The following is a 15,912-nucleotide window of genomic DNA, read 5'->3' as shown; positions in this document are numbered from 1 at the left end:
AGGCTTGGATGCTGTAAAAAATTACTGTTCTTGGAGTGATGGTATAGAATAAACAAGTTAAACTAGTTAAATATATGCAAATATTTTAGTTACATGGCTGAATTGCACAATCAATTGGAAATCTGTTGACTTCAATTAACTGTAATTTGAAATTCCCATTGGCAGTCAGTTGATGAAATTCTCTAGCTTGCATGTTCATGCAAACATTTACATCTCTTTCTTGCTCCTGTCAAATCAGAATTCCCCCCCTACCAATTAAAACATATGTACTGTGTTTTACTAGCTAAAAAATCAAGAACAGTTGGATGGAGCAGACAGCTGATGTATTTGCCTTCTCAAAGCTCATGTTACTTTTTAAAATTGATAGTGAAATTCTCATCAGATGCCAGTAGTGTGGTGCACTGTCCTTCCTTCATGTTAATTCTTTTTTTCTCTCTGGGGACTGAGACAATTTCTTTAAAATTGTTTCTGTGATTCTGCATCAATATTACTGATTTTCCATGAGACTTTTCCTGATGAATTCTCACTCATTTACGTTGTCTGAGGTCCTGTTCACAGCTTCTGCTTAAACTGGCAGCAGCAAATAGGAGAAGCTGAGGAGAGACAATATCTGACTTAAATGACTGATGCAGTCTTCTGTAAGAAAAATAAATAAATGAATGTTCCATCAGGGAATGCTGTAGTTTTAATAGGTAAAATTATGCAGAAAATATCATTCTTAAAGTATTTCAGTGTCATCAGGACATTCAGTATGAAGACATTACTGCTCATGGACTAGACAATACCCACCATTGAGTGATGAGGAACATCCACGTAGTTTCTCCCTAAAATAAATGCTCTTGCCTGTTAATGATCAGGTAACTTTATTCTGATGGCATTAAGAAGTCAGGTGATCAGGGTAAGCTTTTTACTGGTGTGGGTGCGTGAGGAATCCCCCAAGGGTTTACCCTGGGTGGTTGTTTGAAGGTGGTAAAAATGATTGAGGTGATGTCTCTGAGTGCAGAAAACACCTGGACTGCAAACCTGGACCAGTAAAAGGCTTTTCTGTCCTGAAATGACAAATCCAGAATTGTACTCTGCATTAGGGGCAGGATTGCACCTTTTTCCTTGTTACAAGAAATGCTGTGTTGGACTGTTCTTGCTCTGTTAGATTTTTCAGCAGTGAAATAAAATTATTCGGATGTTTACAATGTTAATGAAGGGTTTAAAATGAAATCACTTCAACTTGGACTTCCATCTACTCATTGTAGGTTCAGATTTATGAATTGGAGGAGCACAAGATAGAAACCTGGAGGGGTAAGAATATTTACTACTTGGTTGATTTTTTGTAGGTTTGTTTGATAATTTGTAGGTTCTGATGTTTTTCAGTAGAATGGATTTTGAATTCATCATAGACTTCACGTATTTTTTAATGAAAACAGAAATAGGAAAAGCTTTTTTTGCTCCTATTCCTTATTTTTCTATCTGAAACAGCCATGGACTTGTGATCTGGGCTGTGTAACACTTTGCCCCTCGTTCATGGCTCTTTAAGAAAGGAAAGAAGCCAGCAGAGTGAGGCACATGTGGAGTGGGAATGAACAGAGCTGTGCCTGAATGAGCTGCACCCTGCAGCCAGAAATTCATGCAAAATCCTGGGTGTGCCCAGAGGTGCTGAATGCAGGGAGCAGCTCCATTGCAAAGCAGTGTGTGTCCCATGGAGGGATCCATGGAGGTGTCTGTGTGCAGCACACACTCACAGAGCCAGCAGGAGTAAAGGATTGTTTGTTGTAATTGCAGTGACCTCTGCTGGTATCAAGCTCAGTCCTGCTTTTAAATTTGATGTCTTTTTAATGTCAATATAGAGCACTGTGCATAAATGGTAGAATAACTAACTGTAAATTGCTGTCTGCCACTTAATTTTGTATGAATGAATTCATGAAATGCTTTCATAAAAAAGCTGATGTTTTCGTTTGAAGTGGTAACAGTCTATTAATTTTCTAACCACAGAGCTTTATTTACAAGAGACTTTTAAACCTTTAGTGAACATCTCCCCAGATGCAAGGTAGGATTTCACTGTTCACTCTGCTTAACTTGAAATACACTAACTCTGTCTCAACTCTCAATTTAAGGCCTCTTTATATGTAAGAAGAAACAATTTGTTTCGTAAACTACAGTACAATAAAGAAGGGTTGTCTTTTAATATAATCAAGAAGGGGTCAGAGCTTTTTTTTATTGTGAGTGAAGACTTCTTTGATTATCCTAAGATGGGAATTTTAAATTGAACTTTTGTGGTTTATCAGCATAACTGTTCTGGTAAATGAGCTAGACGTGGGTCAAAATTAAAATGTAAAACAGCCAATAGAATGACCCTTCAGGTCATCTTTATTTCATGAAAATCAAAACATTGAGAGCCTTTCAGCTGTCTTGTTCTCAGCAGTCACAGAAACTTAAAGCCCTTTTTAAGGGAAATAGCTTTCCTTAACTAAAGGAAAGGCAGTATCTCTGTAGTTTGTTCTGCTCTACTGTAAGGCTCTGTTTCTTCAAATATAAATTACTGTCCTTTCCTTCTTGATGGAAGCTGAAAGAAATAGTTTTTAAACTGTCATTATGCCTTGTTTAGTAAACAACTTGAGAGGGAGATTTAGTTCATCTCTTAAATACTGAGCACTACTGAATTGCTGAACTGGAGGGTGAAGTTCTGGTTCTTGCTTTCAGTTTGTGGACCAGGATTGTTTGTGTAAGGGAGCTCCAGTGATTACACTGAAGTAATGATATGCAGTACCTCAGTGGAATTACCATTTAGTTATGAATAAATCATTAAATTCAGTCATGAGGGATGTATTTTGAATGGTGGCAGGTTGCAAATAATATTGTTAAGACAACAAAATAGCCATATTTGTTTTCAGTCAGAGTGCAGCACTTTGCCATAAAGAAGATACAATAAAACTTTTAGAAAAGGTTACAGCGAGTCATCTTCAGAGCTGATGCAGAGATGGGCTTGGGTTGTGGGGCAGTCAGACTGCAGCACCTGGGAATTGTTAAACACTCACTGCAGGAGTGGGGTCTGCAGCAGGGGGAGCCTGCTTCAGCAAGCAGGTGTTTATCAGAGTTTTCCCAACTTTTTTACTTGCTAATTTATTGCAGTTGTTGGTCAGCTGCTTTATCATGATCTTAATACACCAAGGGAAAAAATAAGTGTCGCTTGCAAGAAGAACAGACTTGCGCAGGTTGGAGTGTTGGTCAATCCTAGTGTGCAGTGCATGGGAATGTTTTAGATCTCCTAAGGATAATTTTTTGCCAATCCCCAGTGGTAATTCAGTGAAATTATTAGGTAATTGTTTGGGGTTATTACATATATATGTGTAGCCATAAAAATGCCCTTTGCAGCAAATGTTACAGAAATTTGGGATTGGGATTCATTAGGTGCAGGAACTCCATTTTTCACAGATTGTTAACAGAAAGACCCATTCTGAGTGCAGGGATAATAAAAGCACAGCACTTGCTGAAAAAACAATTTACACTTGTGAAGAATTTTTTTTCTATACTTTATACCACAAAATGAACTTTCCATCACATTTTCTTAATGGATTTAGGTTTCCATGAGCATATAGCTTTTCATGTGTTGCAAAGCAAAAAGCTGCAAAAGTTAATTTGAAATCCCTCAACTTGTGTTTTTTATAGCATTAAAGATAATGCAAATAATTACCACATAGACTTCTTGTGGGTTTATAAATGTGTGCATATGTATCACTTGACTTTACTTGTTGTTTGCTAGAATTCATTAAAAAATTAAAATGTTTTTCTCCTCAGCCTTTTTGATGCTGTATATTCGTTGATCAAAAACAAAATCCACAGATTGCCAGTTATAGATCCAGTCAGTGGAAATGCACTTTATATACTTACCCATAAAAGAATCCTCAAGTTCCTCCAGCTTTTTGTAAGTATTTAATGCTATGTTGTGCTTAACTGATTTTTCCCCACACTAGACATCTGATATAATTAAGTAATTAAAGTCTTAGTGCAGAAATTTCATAATGAATTTCCAAATTCATTGTGTCTTCGTGCATCTTTTATTGGTAACAGGGAAATTAAAGCTTGATATAAGGCCTATTGTTTACCTTTACTTTGTTTTACTCCTTTAAGGAAACCTCAACACCAAGGATTTGTCTAGTGCTGTAATTTGCTGCTGTTTCTGGAACATCTCCTCAACTTCAGGAGTTTGTTTACATGAAAAGAAAAATGAATTGTCTCCCAGATTGTTAATGCTCTGTAGTAATGCTAGTCACAACAATGAACAGGGGGCCAAACAAAGCAACAGGAGTTCAGAATAAATATTCACATTAATGTTTTCTATCTTCTCTCTCCAGTTTTAGTGGGAATGAGGTAGCTTAGGATCTACAGCTTTTAGTGATATGTTACTACAGAAAAAATGGAGTGAAAATCCTAGTTCTATTGTCTTAATTTAGAGCTTTGAACAGTTATTTAATTTCTTAATTTCTGCTTTGAACAGAAACCCCTTGGGTAGTTTGGGTTTTGTATTAATCTGGTATCAGGAAACTGCAGTGACCTGTGCCCATCACTTGGAGTCTGCAGGTGGATGGGTGAATGTCAGTGTAAATCCATTCCTTCTGACTCCCCTAGATGTCAGAGATGCCAAAGCCTGCCTTTATGAAGAAGAATCTGGATGAACTTGGAATAGGAACTTATCACAACATTGCCTTCATACATCCAGACACTCCTATCATTAAAGCCTTGAATATATTTGTAGAGCGAAGGATATCGGCCTTGCCTGTGGTGGATGAGTCAGGTGGGTGCAAAAGTGGGGAGGGAAATGCTGCTGGGCCCTGGACTGGTGCTGGGAAGGAGGGGAAAACACAAGAAAAAGTTAAAAAAAAGCAATTTAAAAGGCAATTTACATAATTAAATATAATTTAATGATGAATTAATGAAATATTTTAAATTTAAATAATTTAAAATAATTTGAATTTTAAAAAATAATTTAAAAGGTGAAGAAAATAAATATAAAGAAATATTTATGCAAAATGTAGGTTAATGGGCTTGGAAGAATTTTATTTTTTTGATAAGTTGTTTGGTTTTTGGGGGTTTTTTCAGTCTTTCCTTCTTGACCTATCATTTCTTTCTTGTAATTATAACAGATGAAAGCAGGAAGCAAGAACACTGCTATTGTATTTTAAGCACTTTGTGAACTTTTGTTTTTCTTTTTATTAACTTCGTTTTTCTTTTCTTTTTAGGAAAAGTTGTAGATATTTATTCCAAATTTGATGTAATAGTAAGTATATCTCTTAAATTCTCTTAAATATTTTATATGTAGTAAGCATATTTGCAAGTTTGTAGTATATGTAATATATGTACTAAGTTTGTAGTATGTTTGTAATACATATAGTAAACAAGTTGGCAAATTAATTTGTTAATATGACAGTTTTATTTTGTTCCTTTGGCTGTAATTAACAAACTGAATGAAAGAGATCCACTTCAACCTGCACATAATTTTTTAATTACTATTTTTATTTAAGTTATCCTTAGTGGTGGTATTGCACACAGGGTTTTATTGTTCTGGATGTTACACAGAATAAGATCTGGCTGGGCATAATCCAGAGGAGGGGATCAAAGGTGGGGAAAAGGCTGGAAGGAATGTTCTGTGAGGAATATCTGAGGACTCTGGGTTTGTCTGGTGAGGAGAAAAGGAGGCTCTGGGGCTGTTGGGTTCCTGGGGCTTCCTGAGGAGCAGAAATGGAGAATGAGGTGCTGAGCTCTTCTCCCTGGGATCCAGGGAATGTGGGAATGGTCCAGAGCCACCCTGCAGGGTTCAGATGGGGCTTTAGGAGCATTTCTTTGCCAGGAGGTGGCTGAACACTGAAAAGCCTTCCCAGAGAGGAGGTGGGCAATGCCCCAGGGCTGTCAGTGCTCGAGGGGCACTTGGGCAGTGCCCTGGATAAAATAGATGCCTCAGCTTTTCTTCCTCCCTGCGACGTCAGGCACTTGGAGCAGGTGATCACTGCAGGTCCCTCACAGCTGAACTCTTCTGTTCTTGTTGGTTTTTCTTTCCAAGTGAGGATTTCCTTTTTCCAGCTGCTGCCACTCCAGTCTGCTCTCAGAGAGAATGCAGATATCTCTGTGCAGTCTGAGTACTTTGTACAGCATGACCTCCTCAATGATATAAAAACTACTTGGCCCATTCTTTTGTGTCTCTGACTCCAGAGTCTTGCATCTGTGTTCCTTCTGCTTTAGATCTAATCCAGGATTTTCCTCAAGGCTCCAGTTGCATACTCAGATTCATGCCATGATTTACCAGCCTCTAAGAGCAAAGGTGTAGCCATGATATTTTCTGAAAAATCCTTTCCTTAGGATTTTTCCTCCTGAGGAGCTGAGAGAGGCCTCAGGAACAAAATGTAAACAATGATTATCTGCTGCTGTGGAATGCAACAGGTGCATCTGGGATTGGTCTCATGTGGATGTTTCTAATTAATGGCCAACCACAGCCAGCTAGCTTGGACTCTCTGTCCGAGACACAAGCCTTTGTTATTCATTCTTGCTTTTTCTATTCTTAGCCAGCCTTCTGATGAAATCCTTTCTTCTATTCTTTTAGTATAGTTTTAATATAATATATATCATAAAATAATAAATCAGCCTTCTGAAACGTGGAGTCAGATCCTCATCTCTTCTCTCATCCTCAGACCCCTGCAAACACCATCACACAAGGGCTTTTCCATTCTCATGGTTTTCAGAAACTTGAAATACATATTTTTTTTATCCTGTCCCCTCCCAGCTGTGTGCCCCTGCTTTCTAAGGGCAGCATCTGACAACTACATTATTTTCTAGAGGTTTCACTGCCCAGGTTGCCACCAACCAGCTGCACTAATGAAGAATCCAGATGTTTGAAACACTGCCTAGAAGGAATTCAGTAAAATGGAGAATAGCACCAAGTGGAAATACTTTAAGCTTATAAATATCTCTGGCTGCAAACATTGTTCCTAATACTGAAAATTCTGTGAGGTCACTGCTCTTGCCTGCCATTTCAAGGCATTTGTCTTTATTATTTAGAATTCTCAACTGTGTAAGATCCTGTTCTGCATAAAAGCTTGTCAGACAGTGGGCAGTAGTTGTAGAGAGGATGAACTGATGTATCAAAGACAATGAAATTTCCCAGTTGGTGGATTCAGTGTTTCAGTTTATTTTGTAACTGTGTTAGATTTTGAGGCAGGACATGTTCCCTTCATTTCCCATTCTTCTTCAAAAAGACACCAAAAGGAAGAGGGCTCCTTGTGTTTTTCACTTCTTTTCTCATTTTAAGTGATGAGGCAACAAATTGGATTTTTAGAGATGTTGGATCATTTATCTGGGAAAAAATATGTATTGGGAATTGGATAAACACTCCCCACCACAAAGATATCATTTGTAGGATATAATTGTTTGTACACAGCTAATAACATGGGAAGGAGTTAGGGCATCTATTGATTTGGGTTATTATTCGAGTTTTCCTCACATGGCCTAGTTTGCTTATTAGGTTTCTAAATAAATCTAAATTCTAGATAAGAATCTAAAATATTCTATTTTAAAAGATAATCACCTCTGAGCTTCCAGATTCCATCAGGCTGCTTCAACCTGATCTTCAGCTTTAAAAGAAGGAAAAAATTGTAATCTGAAGTGTATGGATCTGATCTTCCAATAAACATAGAATTTCTAAGATAATGATTTTTAACTTTTTTAACTTTTAACCATGTGGCTAATGTCCTTGCTTGGTGGTTGAAGCTATGCCTGTGTGTGCAGCTGGCTAAGTTCATAGATTTCTTTCATTTTAAGAGTTCTGAATTAATTTTTAGGTTCTTGATTGGGGAAGCCTGGGAATGGAATGATGTGTAGGAATAGCATCATATTGCATCAGTTATTGTGTGTAGGGTGACTTCAGTTTGCAGAGGCTTTTTATGTCCTCTCAATGTCCTTCATTAGGCCCTGGTTAAATTAATTAACTAAAATTGTTTTTTATCTTCATGATCACCTTGAACCTGTCTTGTCACGTTTGGTGTAATTCAATCAAAACACTTGACCCGAGTATCTTCTAGCCAAAATTTAATTTAATTTTATTGCTTGGTCCAGTGCTTTCATTTAAAAGCTCTCCCTTTGTTCTCTCTTCAGTGCCTCAGCAGCAAAATCAGTAGGCCAGGGTGTGCCAACACTTGTAAAATACCACAATGGTCTCACCTACAGAAAGCTTCTGCAGGTCTGGACAGAGCCCTCTCACTGCAGGCATGATCCTGTTCTTAGAATGAAAGTGAAAAATGTCAGCTTTCAAATTCTTCAAATCTCTTCCTTTTAGTGCTGGGGATGGGTTTTCATTGGTATTATTCTTACAGTACTTATTAAAATACACCCAGACACACAAAGTGTCACTGAATGACAGCACCAGCTGAGTCCAGGAGAGGGAGTTTGAGCCCACAAATCAGGAAGGTGAAGAATGAATTTGCTCTCCACTTAGCTCTCAGCCACTGCCATCTACTCTGTGGGTGGTGTTCAGAGCAGTTGGTGCCTTCCCCAGCCCTATGAAAAACAAACCAAGAATTGTATATTCTGTGTGGTGTGAAAGCTGAAGAGCTTCACCTTTACATTTGCTGCTCGTGGCAAAAACAGGGTGACACCAAGCCAAAGATGAGCTACAGAGTAAGATTTTCACTGGCCTGATGCATTTCCCCAGTTTTATCAATGAACCCAGGGTGTCAGATGGTGTCCAGCATCATCTGTGTGCTCAGCAGCTCCCAGAATCTGAAGAGCATCAGCTTTGTTTAATGTGTTACTTGGAATGGACTCAGCTTAGACCAGAAATGCCTATCTGCTCAATGCCAAAATATTTACTTTATGGAGTGCTTTGTTACTAAGTACTGAGCTGTCTGATGGGGCCTGGGTTTGTTTTTTTGCAGAATCTTGCTGCTGAAAAAACATATAATAACTTAGATATCACAGTGACACAAGCCCTGCAGCACCGCTCTCAGTATTTTGAAGGTGTTGTAAAGTGCAGTATGCTGGAAACACTGGAGACCATTGTGGATAGAATAGTGAAGGCTGAGGTGAGTCCCTGCGTTAGAAGCTGCAATTTGTGTTATCAAACTGATAAACAGTACAAATTTATCATCTTTAAGTTGTTTTGATTGCTTGGTGAAAGTATTTTTAACAATTATGTTTTAATAATATAATATATATTATGTTAAATATTTTTAAATTATCTAATTACCTTTTAATAATTATAATAATTAATATGTAACTCAGTCTGCTCTACAGACTCAGGTTTTAGATGCTTATAAGGATGTGCAAAATATTTCACAGTACACCTGTAATGATATTCAGTTATTTGCATTTCTGTTTTAGTAACTAAACTGAATGCAAAGCTTTCAGTTTAGTTAATAAATACTAGTAGCAATATTAACATTATAATAATATATTATAATATTATAACATATTCTAGTATTATTATATTAAAATATAATTATTATATTATATTATATTATATTGTATTGTATTGTATTATATTATTTAATGATAATACCCAAGTTTCTTCCAAGCCTGTCATAAGTTTTGCAAACAAATCATTTGTTAAACTCCCAGTTTATAGCTTGGCTCAGGAAATTTATTGGGTGCAAATTGTTTTGATGCATGATGGAATCCTGCACTGCTGTCATAGAAATGCAGTCAAACAGGGCCATAAAGTAAATTCTTGTGAAGAAGCCATCACTGACTGCTCCTGTAAATGTTTATCTCTGTGCTGTCCATTCTTTTGGTGCTGCTTATCTTGTTTGTTAGAACTGGGAACTTCCTTACATGCAGAGATGAATGGGTTTGTAGGTCTTCCTCCCTTGTAAGGCTTCTCTGCAGGAGAAAATCAATATTCCCAATTTCAGTCATCTCTGAGTGTGATCAGCCCCATCTAAATGCTTTAACTTCATAAATTACAAGATTTATTTATTTATTATTATTTATTTAGGGTTGTAACCAGGCATATGCTTGACATGAAGAAAACTTCCACTTTGTTAAGAAGCCCTTAGAACCTCATTAGGCAATTTCCACTTGTAACTTTCAGCATTTGCTTGAGCTTCCTCCTGAACTGAATAATTTTAGCATTCCTGATACACAGATTTCAAACTTGGATTATTTTATTACTATCTTCAGAAGCTTTAGACATTTGTGTTTTAAGAACAACTCCTACCCTCTCTTTCAGTCTAAACACAGTGAGCTTACATGTAAAAATGAGTCAGTCAAAACTACTACACAGCTATTTTTAGCTGCCAGACAACTGCTTGATCTTACAAGCAATTAAACAAATGAAACATTGTCCATTTTCATTACACTGAGAGGGGAATAAAATTATTAAATATGTGCATATGCAGAAATAAATAAACCTGTTTAAAATATCACCAGTGTAGTTTTATCAAAAATAAAATATTTTCTCTCAACTTAGTAGTGAAGTGAGATAATTCACCTGGGTAAAAGTAAACACGTGGTAGGCTCTGAACTTAGGACAGACACTTCCCTGGTTCTGCAGTGGCTTTTCTCAGTGTGCTCTGCCCAATAAGGATACAGGAGTATCCACCTAATTTCCCTGCAGTTATGACAAAAGTTTTGTGGTGTAAAATGTTCCATAAGAGAGGTTTGTAAGGATAAGATCATTGTTTGAAAATATGGTCTTACTGTTGATAAATCTTTCTTCCAAGTTGTGTCCTTGTGTTTATTTGCATAGATAAATTGAGTCCTTTTTCTGTCTTAAACAGTCTGTTCAAAACAAATTGTTATAAAACTAATCTGGCACTCACTTTCCATTGTGTATCCCTGTGAGAAAAATTAAGTAAAAAACAACACAGAGGTGTCAAAATACAACAAGTTTTAGTGTTCTGTCTCTCTGCTGAAGAAGTTAGGGAGTATTTTTCAGAAGGAATCCTCATTTTATTACTGTGTCTGATTTTTTGGAGACCACAGGCTGAGCTGGGCAGAGGCTGTAACTTGGGGAAAAGTCTTTGATGTGAGTGCCACATTTTGAGAACAGAAGTATTTTCAAGACCTAGATCTAGACTTACCTGTCACTTCACATGAGATGCTGTTCAGTCAGCCAGCTGTGTTCCTTTTAACCATGCACTATTTTCACTTATGTAGGGCAAGCATGGCTGTGTTGCTGTGAGAGAATTGCTATTCCTGACATTTTGAACCATTTTGGGTTGTTTTTTTCCTTCTTGTCTTCATGCTTCACTTTACTTTAGGGGCTTTGTTTGTTCCTTTGTTTTTCTTTGCTTTGCCTACTTTAAATCAGGTCAATATATCTGAGACTCTTCTCCTGCTGGCAGGTTCATCGTTTGGTGGTGGTGAATGAAGCTGATAGCATTGTGGGGATCATCTCCCTCTCTGACATCCTACAAGCTCTGGTACTCACACCTGCAGGTATGGATCTGCCCTTGCCATGGGCGTGGGCACATCCTGCTGGGTTACAGTTATTCACAGTGATAGATGTCTGATTTTCTGATTATAGTTCTTAAATGCACAAGTAATTTCAGGAAAAAAGCTGACAAAAGCCAGTCTCCTGTTCACTGAGAATATGCAGAAGCTTCCTAAATATCCTTGTTGTTCATATACCTTTTCTAGGGGGGAAAAAAAAAATTTGATTAATATTTTAAGTGGATGAAGCTGGATGTATAGACAACATTACAGCAGGGCACCGTCTGAGTTTCTGTACTCTGGCCAAGTGTGGTCACAGCTGTGATTTCCACTAAAAAAATCACTTTTTGGAGCCTTGCTGTTGTCCAGCTGTGCTTGGCTGGCACAGCTTAAGTCAGAGATGGAACCTCAGCCCACCAGAACTCTTCCAGTATAAAACTCCCTTGTGATCAGGTTTGATCTCTAGTGATCAATCTAAACATGACCAGGTTCCTTTTAACAAAAGTATCCAGCAGTGGGTTTATTTCTGCTACTTTTATCTTGGTTGTGAGGTTTGATTTGGCTGGATTTAGTTTGGTTTTAAGTTTTGCCCAATTTCTTAACCTGCTTTATGTTTTAAATTGTAACTTCACTTTGACCTCATAAATTACTTCAGTGTCACAGGAACTAAAGCAAAGCCCTTTTTTGGCTCTGTCAGGAAGGCAAAATGTCTTGAGGATTGTTACCATTTTGCCTCAAAAAAAAATAAAATCAGACAAATAGAGCCAGGTACATACTTCCAAATAATAATAATAAATAATAATAAAAAATGAAATAAATCCAAATAAATAAAAAATAAAATAAATCCAAAAAAGTCAATATGTGAGCTTAACTGAGATCTCTTGCCTGCCCTGATAGATAACATAATTATATAAAAGTGTTTTTTCCTCTGTAGACTTTAAAAAAAAGGTAATGTATACCTTATTTAAATAGAAATATTTCTGTTCTGAAGAGCAGCAGTCAGCCTCACTGCTGGAGGGGTTGTGTCAGTACATCTGGTTCCTTTTAATGACCTGGAAGAGCAAGAGCAGAGCAAGGAACCCATCTCTCTGTGAAAGCAGGGATGAGAAACCAGCCCAGAGGTCTGGGTCAGATGGAATCCTTGCCTGGGGAAAGAAGAGGGAGGTGTAAAGACAAGCAGGCAGTGTTGGCAGAGGAGGGAGTTTCATCCATGCCTGGAGGGTAGCAGGATCCAGAGCAGATTTTAGTGCTAATGGTGCAAAGTTCAGACAGAAAAGATGAATTTGGGTGCTGACAATCCAAGAGCTTTGTTGTGCTGGAGTCTCATGGACACCTGGAACTCTGAGCTGAGCTAAAAGTGCTCTGGAATTATTGCAGAGGGCAGTTCCTGCTGCCACTCTGGGCAGCAGCATGCTCTGGGATCCCTGAGCTGCTGTAACTCACTGAGCCAGCAGAAAAGCTGCATTTCAGTCAGCCTGGCACTCTGAGCCCGCCCACAGAACAGTCTGGTACAGGGGTTAGAGCAACACAGAGGGCAGGATTATACCTCTGCAAGAGAGGAAGTGAGGGAAGGTTTTTTGGGGAGCAGTTAAGCATCAGATTGCATTTCCACAGGCAGCTGCCCAATTTTAGACTAGAATTTGTCTCATGTAGGGAGGATGTCTGCCATGTAAATCTGATTTGTAGAGTATGAAGTGTGACTTTGCTCCTAACAACACCAGATAAATCACTTGTCCAGTTCTCCTCACAGATGGAAAGGAAAATTTATTGACTGGCAGGAATTAAAACCAGCCTGTGTTTGGGAAAAAATTAACAGTTGTGATATGAAAACATTTAATGAATCTTTCAGTGTTTGATAATACATTACAAGTAGCAACTGCAGGTTTCTGGCAAGAGATTCTTACTCTGTAGAGTTGGATGCTGACTCCAAGCTCACCACAGGCTTCAGTCATTGCCCAGCATGTTTGAGAATCTGGAGAAGAGGTGAGATGCTGCACAGTCCTGCTGGACAGGTCTCCCAGATCCCTGCTGTAAGCAAAATCTGCCTCTGAGCCAGGAAAAATGGCTCCATCAACAAAGTGTAGTTAAACCAAATCCTCCCATCATTTGTGCTCGAGCAGGACTCATTTTCTGGGGGCTCTTAGGATGATTAGGCTTGGCTCTAAGCTGAGGGACAGGTTTGGGCTGTGGGTTTTTAGTTGGGAGTTTTTAAACAAATTTTTTTTATGTGCTGGGGAGAATCTTCAAAGGCATTTGGAGTAACTTCCCAGAAGGGTTTCTTCAACTTAGCAGTGAAATTAAAGCAGTGATGGTCTCGAGCCTCTTGGCATTGAGCAATCCTGCAGTTTATTCTCTAAAAATGTTGTGTTTAGGAGTGTGATTTTGGTGATGTGATCAGGGGAAGCTGCAGCAGTTGGAATGAGCTGCTCCAGTTGTGTGTGGCCAAGGCAATGACAGCTGCTTTCCTCTTCTGTTCCAGGTGCCAAACAAAAGGAGAACGAGAGCGAATGACTGCTGTGAATGTAAACACTTGTAGGAGAACTTGAACAGAGTTTCTGGGTCGTTTGTCTCAAGAGCAGTGACTGCAGTGGAACAGAGCAGGATGGCTGAGAATGTGTTTTGGGACTTAGTGATGGATGATGAGTCTCTTCCCCCCAGTGATGTCGCAAAAAAAGCAGCATGACAAAAGCTTATGTTAAAATGTAGGCTCGTATTTCAAAATGTCTTCAAAACATTTGCTGGAAGACTTCACATGATGTCCTTCATTAAAATGCACTGTATTCTGAAACTTTTTCATTTTGTATTTGACAGAAGTCACTGGTCAGCAATGGATATATGTGGCATAAGGCAAGTGTATGGCATATTCATATCATAGTGCCTTATGTCAAAATACAGCAATATGTCATCACTGTTGCCCATCACTGTCAAAGGAAGTGTTGTGCTAAACGAGACACTGTATTTGAATGTGAAAGTCTTTAAACCTAAAACCAAATCAGTTTCAGTTCTCATTAGATTTGTCATAAAAGCTGTAATTTGGGTATCGGTAGACTTCTTTAAAACTTCAATGACAGTTTTGTGTTCAATGTTGCATTCTGAACTGAAATGTAAAACAAGACTGATTTAAAAACAGCTTTATTTATTTTTACTTCCATGACAATTTTTTACACATCTTTGGTGGATAGCTAAAATTTCACCATATCCATTAATAAACTGTTGATTGTTATACAAACAAGTGGGAGATTTTTCTCATTATTTAAAACTCTGGAGTTGCAGAAGCTGTGCCCTGTTCACCAGTCTGTTACTTGAGCTGAAGATTTCGGAAGCATGGATTGAAAGTGCTCTGTCCTGTCATACACAGGCACCATGGAGGAGATGAGGTGCCAGAGGACAATATTTTCACCTGTATTAAAGTGTAAAATGATGTTTGTACAACGAAAACCCAAAACTTTTTATTGTATATGATTTGTACAGAAGCGGAGGAGTGAGGGAAGCTGTGGGGTATTTGCTAATGTAAATGTACTGTAAAGTTTGAAGATGAGACTTTTATAATTGTAGATTCTTGTAGATGGAAGAAATTAAACCCTACAACATCAGTTTGGTTTTAGCAGTTCGTGCCAAGTTCTTTCACAGGTATGAATGGTCATGCATTTGGATTAGTGCAAACCAGGAGCATTCTTATTTTCCTCTGAATTTAAAGGTGGCTCATGCTAATGGAATACTGGAGGTAGAACTTCTGTACTGTGTTTCCAGCCTGAATACTGCACTGGAATAATGCAGGAATGGGATACAATATTTTTTCATTTATAAATATGGAGGTAAAAGGTGAACAGTTTCCTAATAAAAATATAATAGTAATGAAAAACTTTCTTCAGAACTTTTCTCCTTTCCACAAGAATTTAAATTCTGAACTAAATGTGTGAAAACTTCCTTCTTACAGGTATCTTTCACGACTAAAAATATTCCTGTAGTACATGATGGAAACTGTTCACTTAGGCTTTCTTCCACTTTCTTACCTTGTGAAAAACACTGTCAGCACCTTTCCTGACTGGGTAAATATTGACTCTGTTCCCTGCAATTCCAGGTGATATTGAACTGGAGCAGCTGCTTTGTCCTGAGAGCAACAGCCTGGTGCTGTTTGCTGCCATCAGAGCTGCCACCAGCCCGGCTCTGATTGTCCTCATGTGGGAGAGCGATTCAAACTAAAAACAGTGGCTCTCATTCCTCATAGGGTGTGTGGAGGGGACGATCTGGTAGGAAACTGATTAAGTGGGCAGTAGTGCTGCCTGCAAATGCCACAGAAACCACATGGATGCAGCTTTGGAAAGCAAAGTTTGCTCCAGCCCAGGCACTGCAGCCTGCTCTGGGAGATGGCGTGGCAGGGAGGTGCCCAAAAGCATCCTGGCATCTCCCTATCACTCATCTGCACGGGCACATCCTTCAGCCCTCTGGCCAAGGTATTTTTAGAGATAAGGGTTCAACCACTGGTAATTTTTTAATATCTGT

The 15,912-nt window shown here is 38.3% G+C and overlaps 1 protein-coding gene across 4 annotated transcripts in view; it reads left to right on the top strand.

The window, feature by feature from the left end:
* The window catches only part of PRKAG2 (protein kinase AMP-activated non-catalytic subunit gamma 2), a 222,932-nt gene extending 207,718 nt beyond the window's left edge, over positions 1 to 15,214 (top strand). For 3 of the 4 annotated variants that reach the window (XM_054274315.1, XM_054274317.1, XM_054274318.1), the window contains 8 exons: positions 1,251 to 1,296; positions 1,987 to 2,041; positions 3,790 to 3,916; positions 4,621 to 4,786; positions 5,232 to 5,269; positions 8,913 to 9,059; positions 11,322 to 11,415; positions 13,889 to 15,213. In XM_054274315.1, coding sequence (XP_054130290.1) covers positions 1,251 to 1,296; positions 1,987 to 2,041; positions 3,790 to 3,916; positions 4,621 to 4,786; positions 5,232 to 5,269; positions 8,913 to 9,059; positions 11,322 to 11,415; positions 13,889 to 13,920 — 705 coding nt within the window. In that variant the 3' untranslated portion in view covers positions 13,921 to 15,213. Of the gene's footprint in view, positions 1 to 1,250; positions 1,297 to 1,986; positions 2,042 to 3,789; positions 3,917 to 4,620; positions 4,787 to 5,231; positions 5,270 to 8,912; positions 9,060 to 11,321; positions 11,416 to 13,888 lie in introns of all 4 variants that reach the window. The other variant, XM_054274314.1, reaches the window with a different exon arrangement.
* Positions 15,215 to 15,912: the final 698 nt, after the last annotated feature.

This window comes from Melozone crissalis, unplaced genomic scaffold (genome assembly GCF_028551555.1).
Source record: "Melozone crissalis strain CALT ecotype California unplaced genomic scaffold, PUWL_Pcris_2 ptg000016l_1, whole genome shotgun sequence".
NCBI classification, from domain to species: Eukaryota; Metazoa; Chordata; class Aves; order Passeriformes; family Passerellidae; genus Melozone; species Melozone crissalis.
The sequence above is the reverse complement of the archived record's forward strand: the minus strand, read 5'-3'. Positions and strand labels throughout refer to the sequence as shown.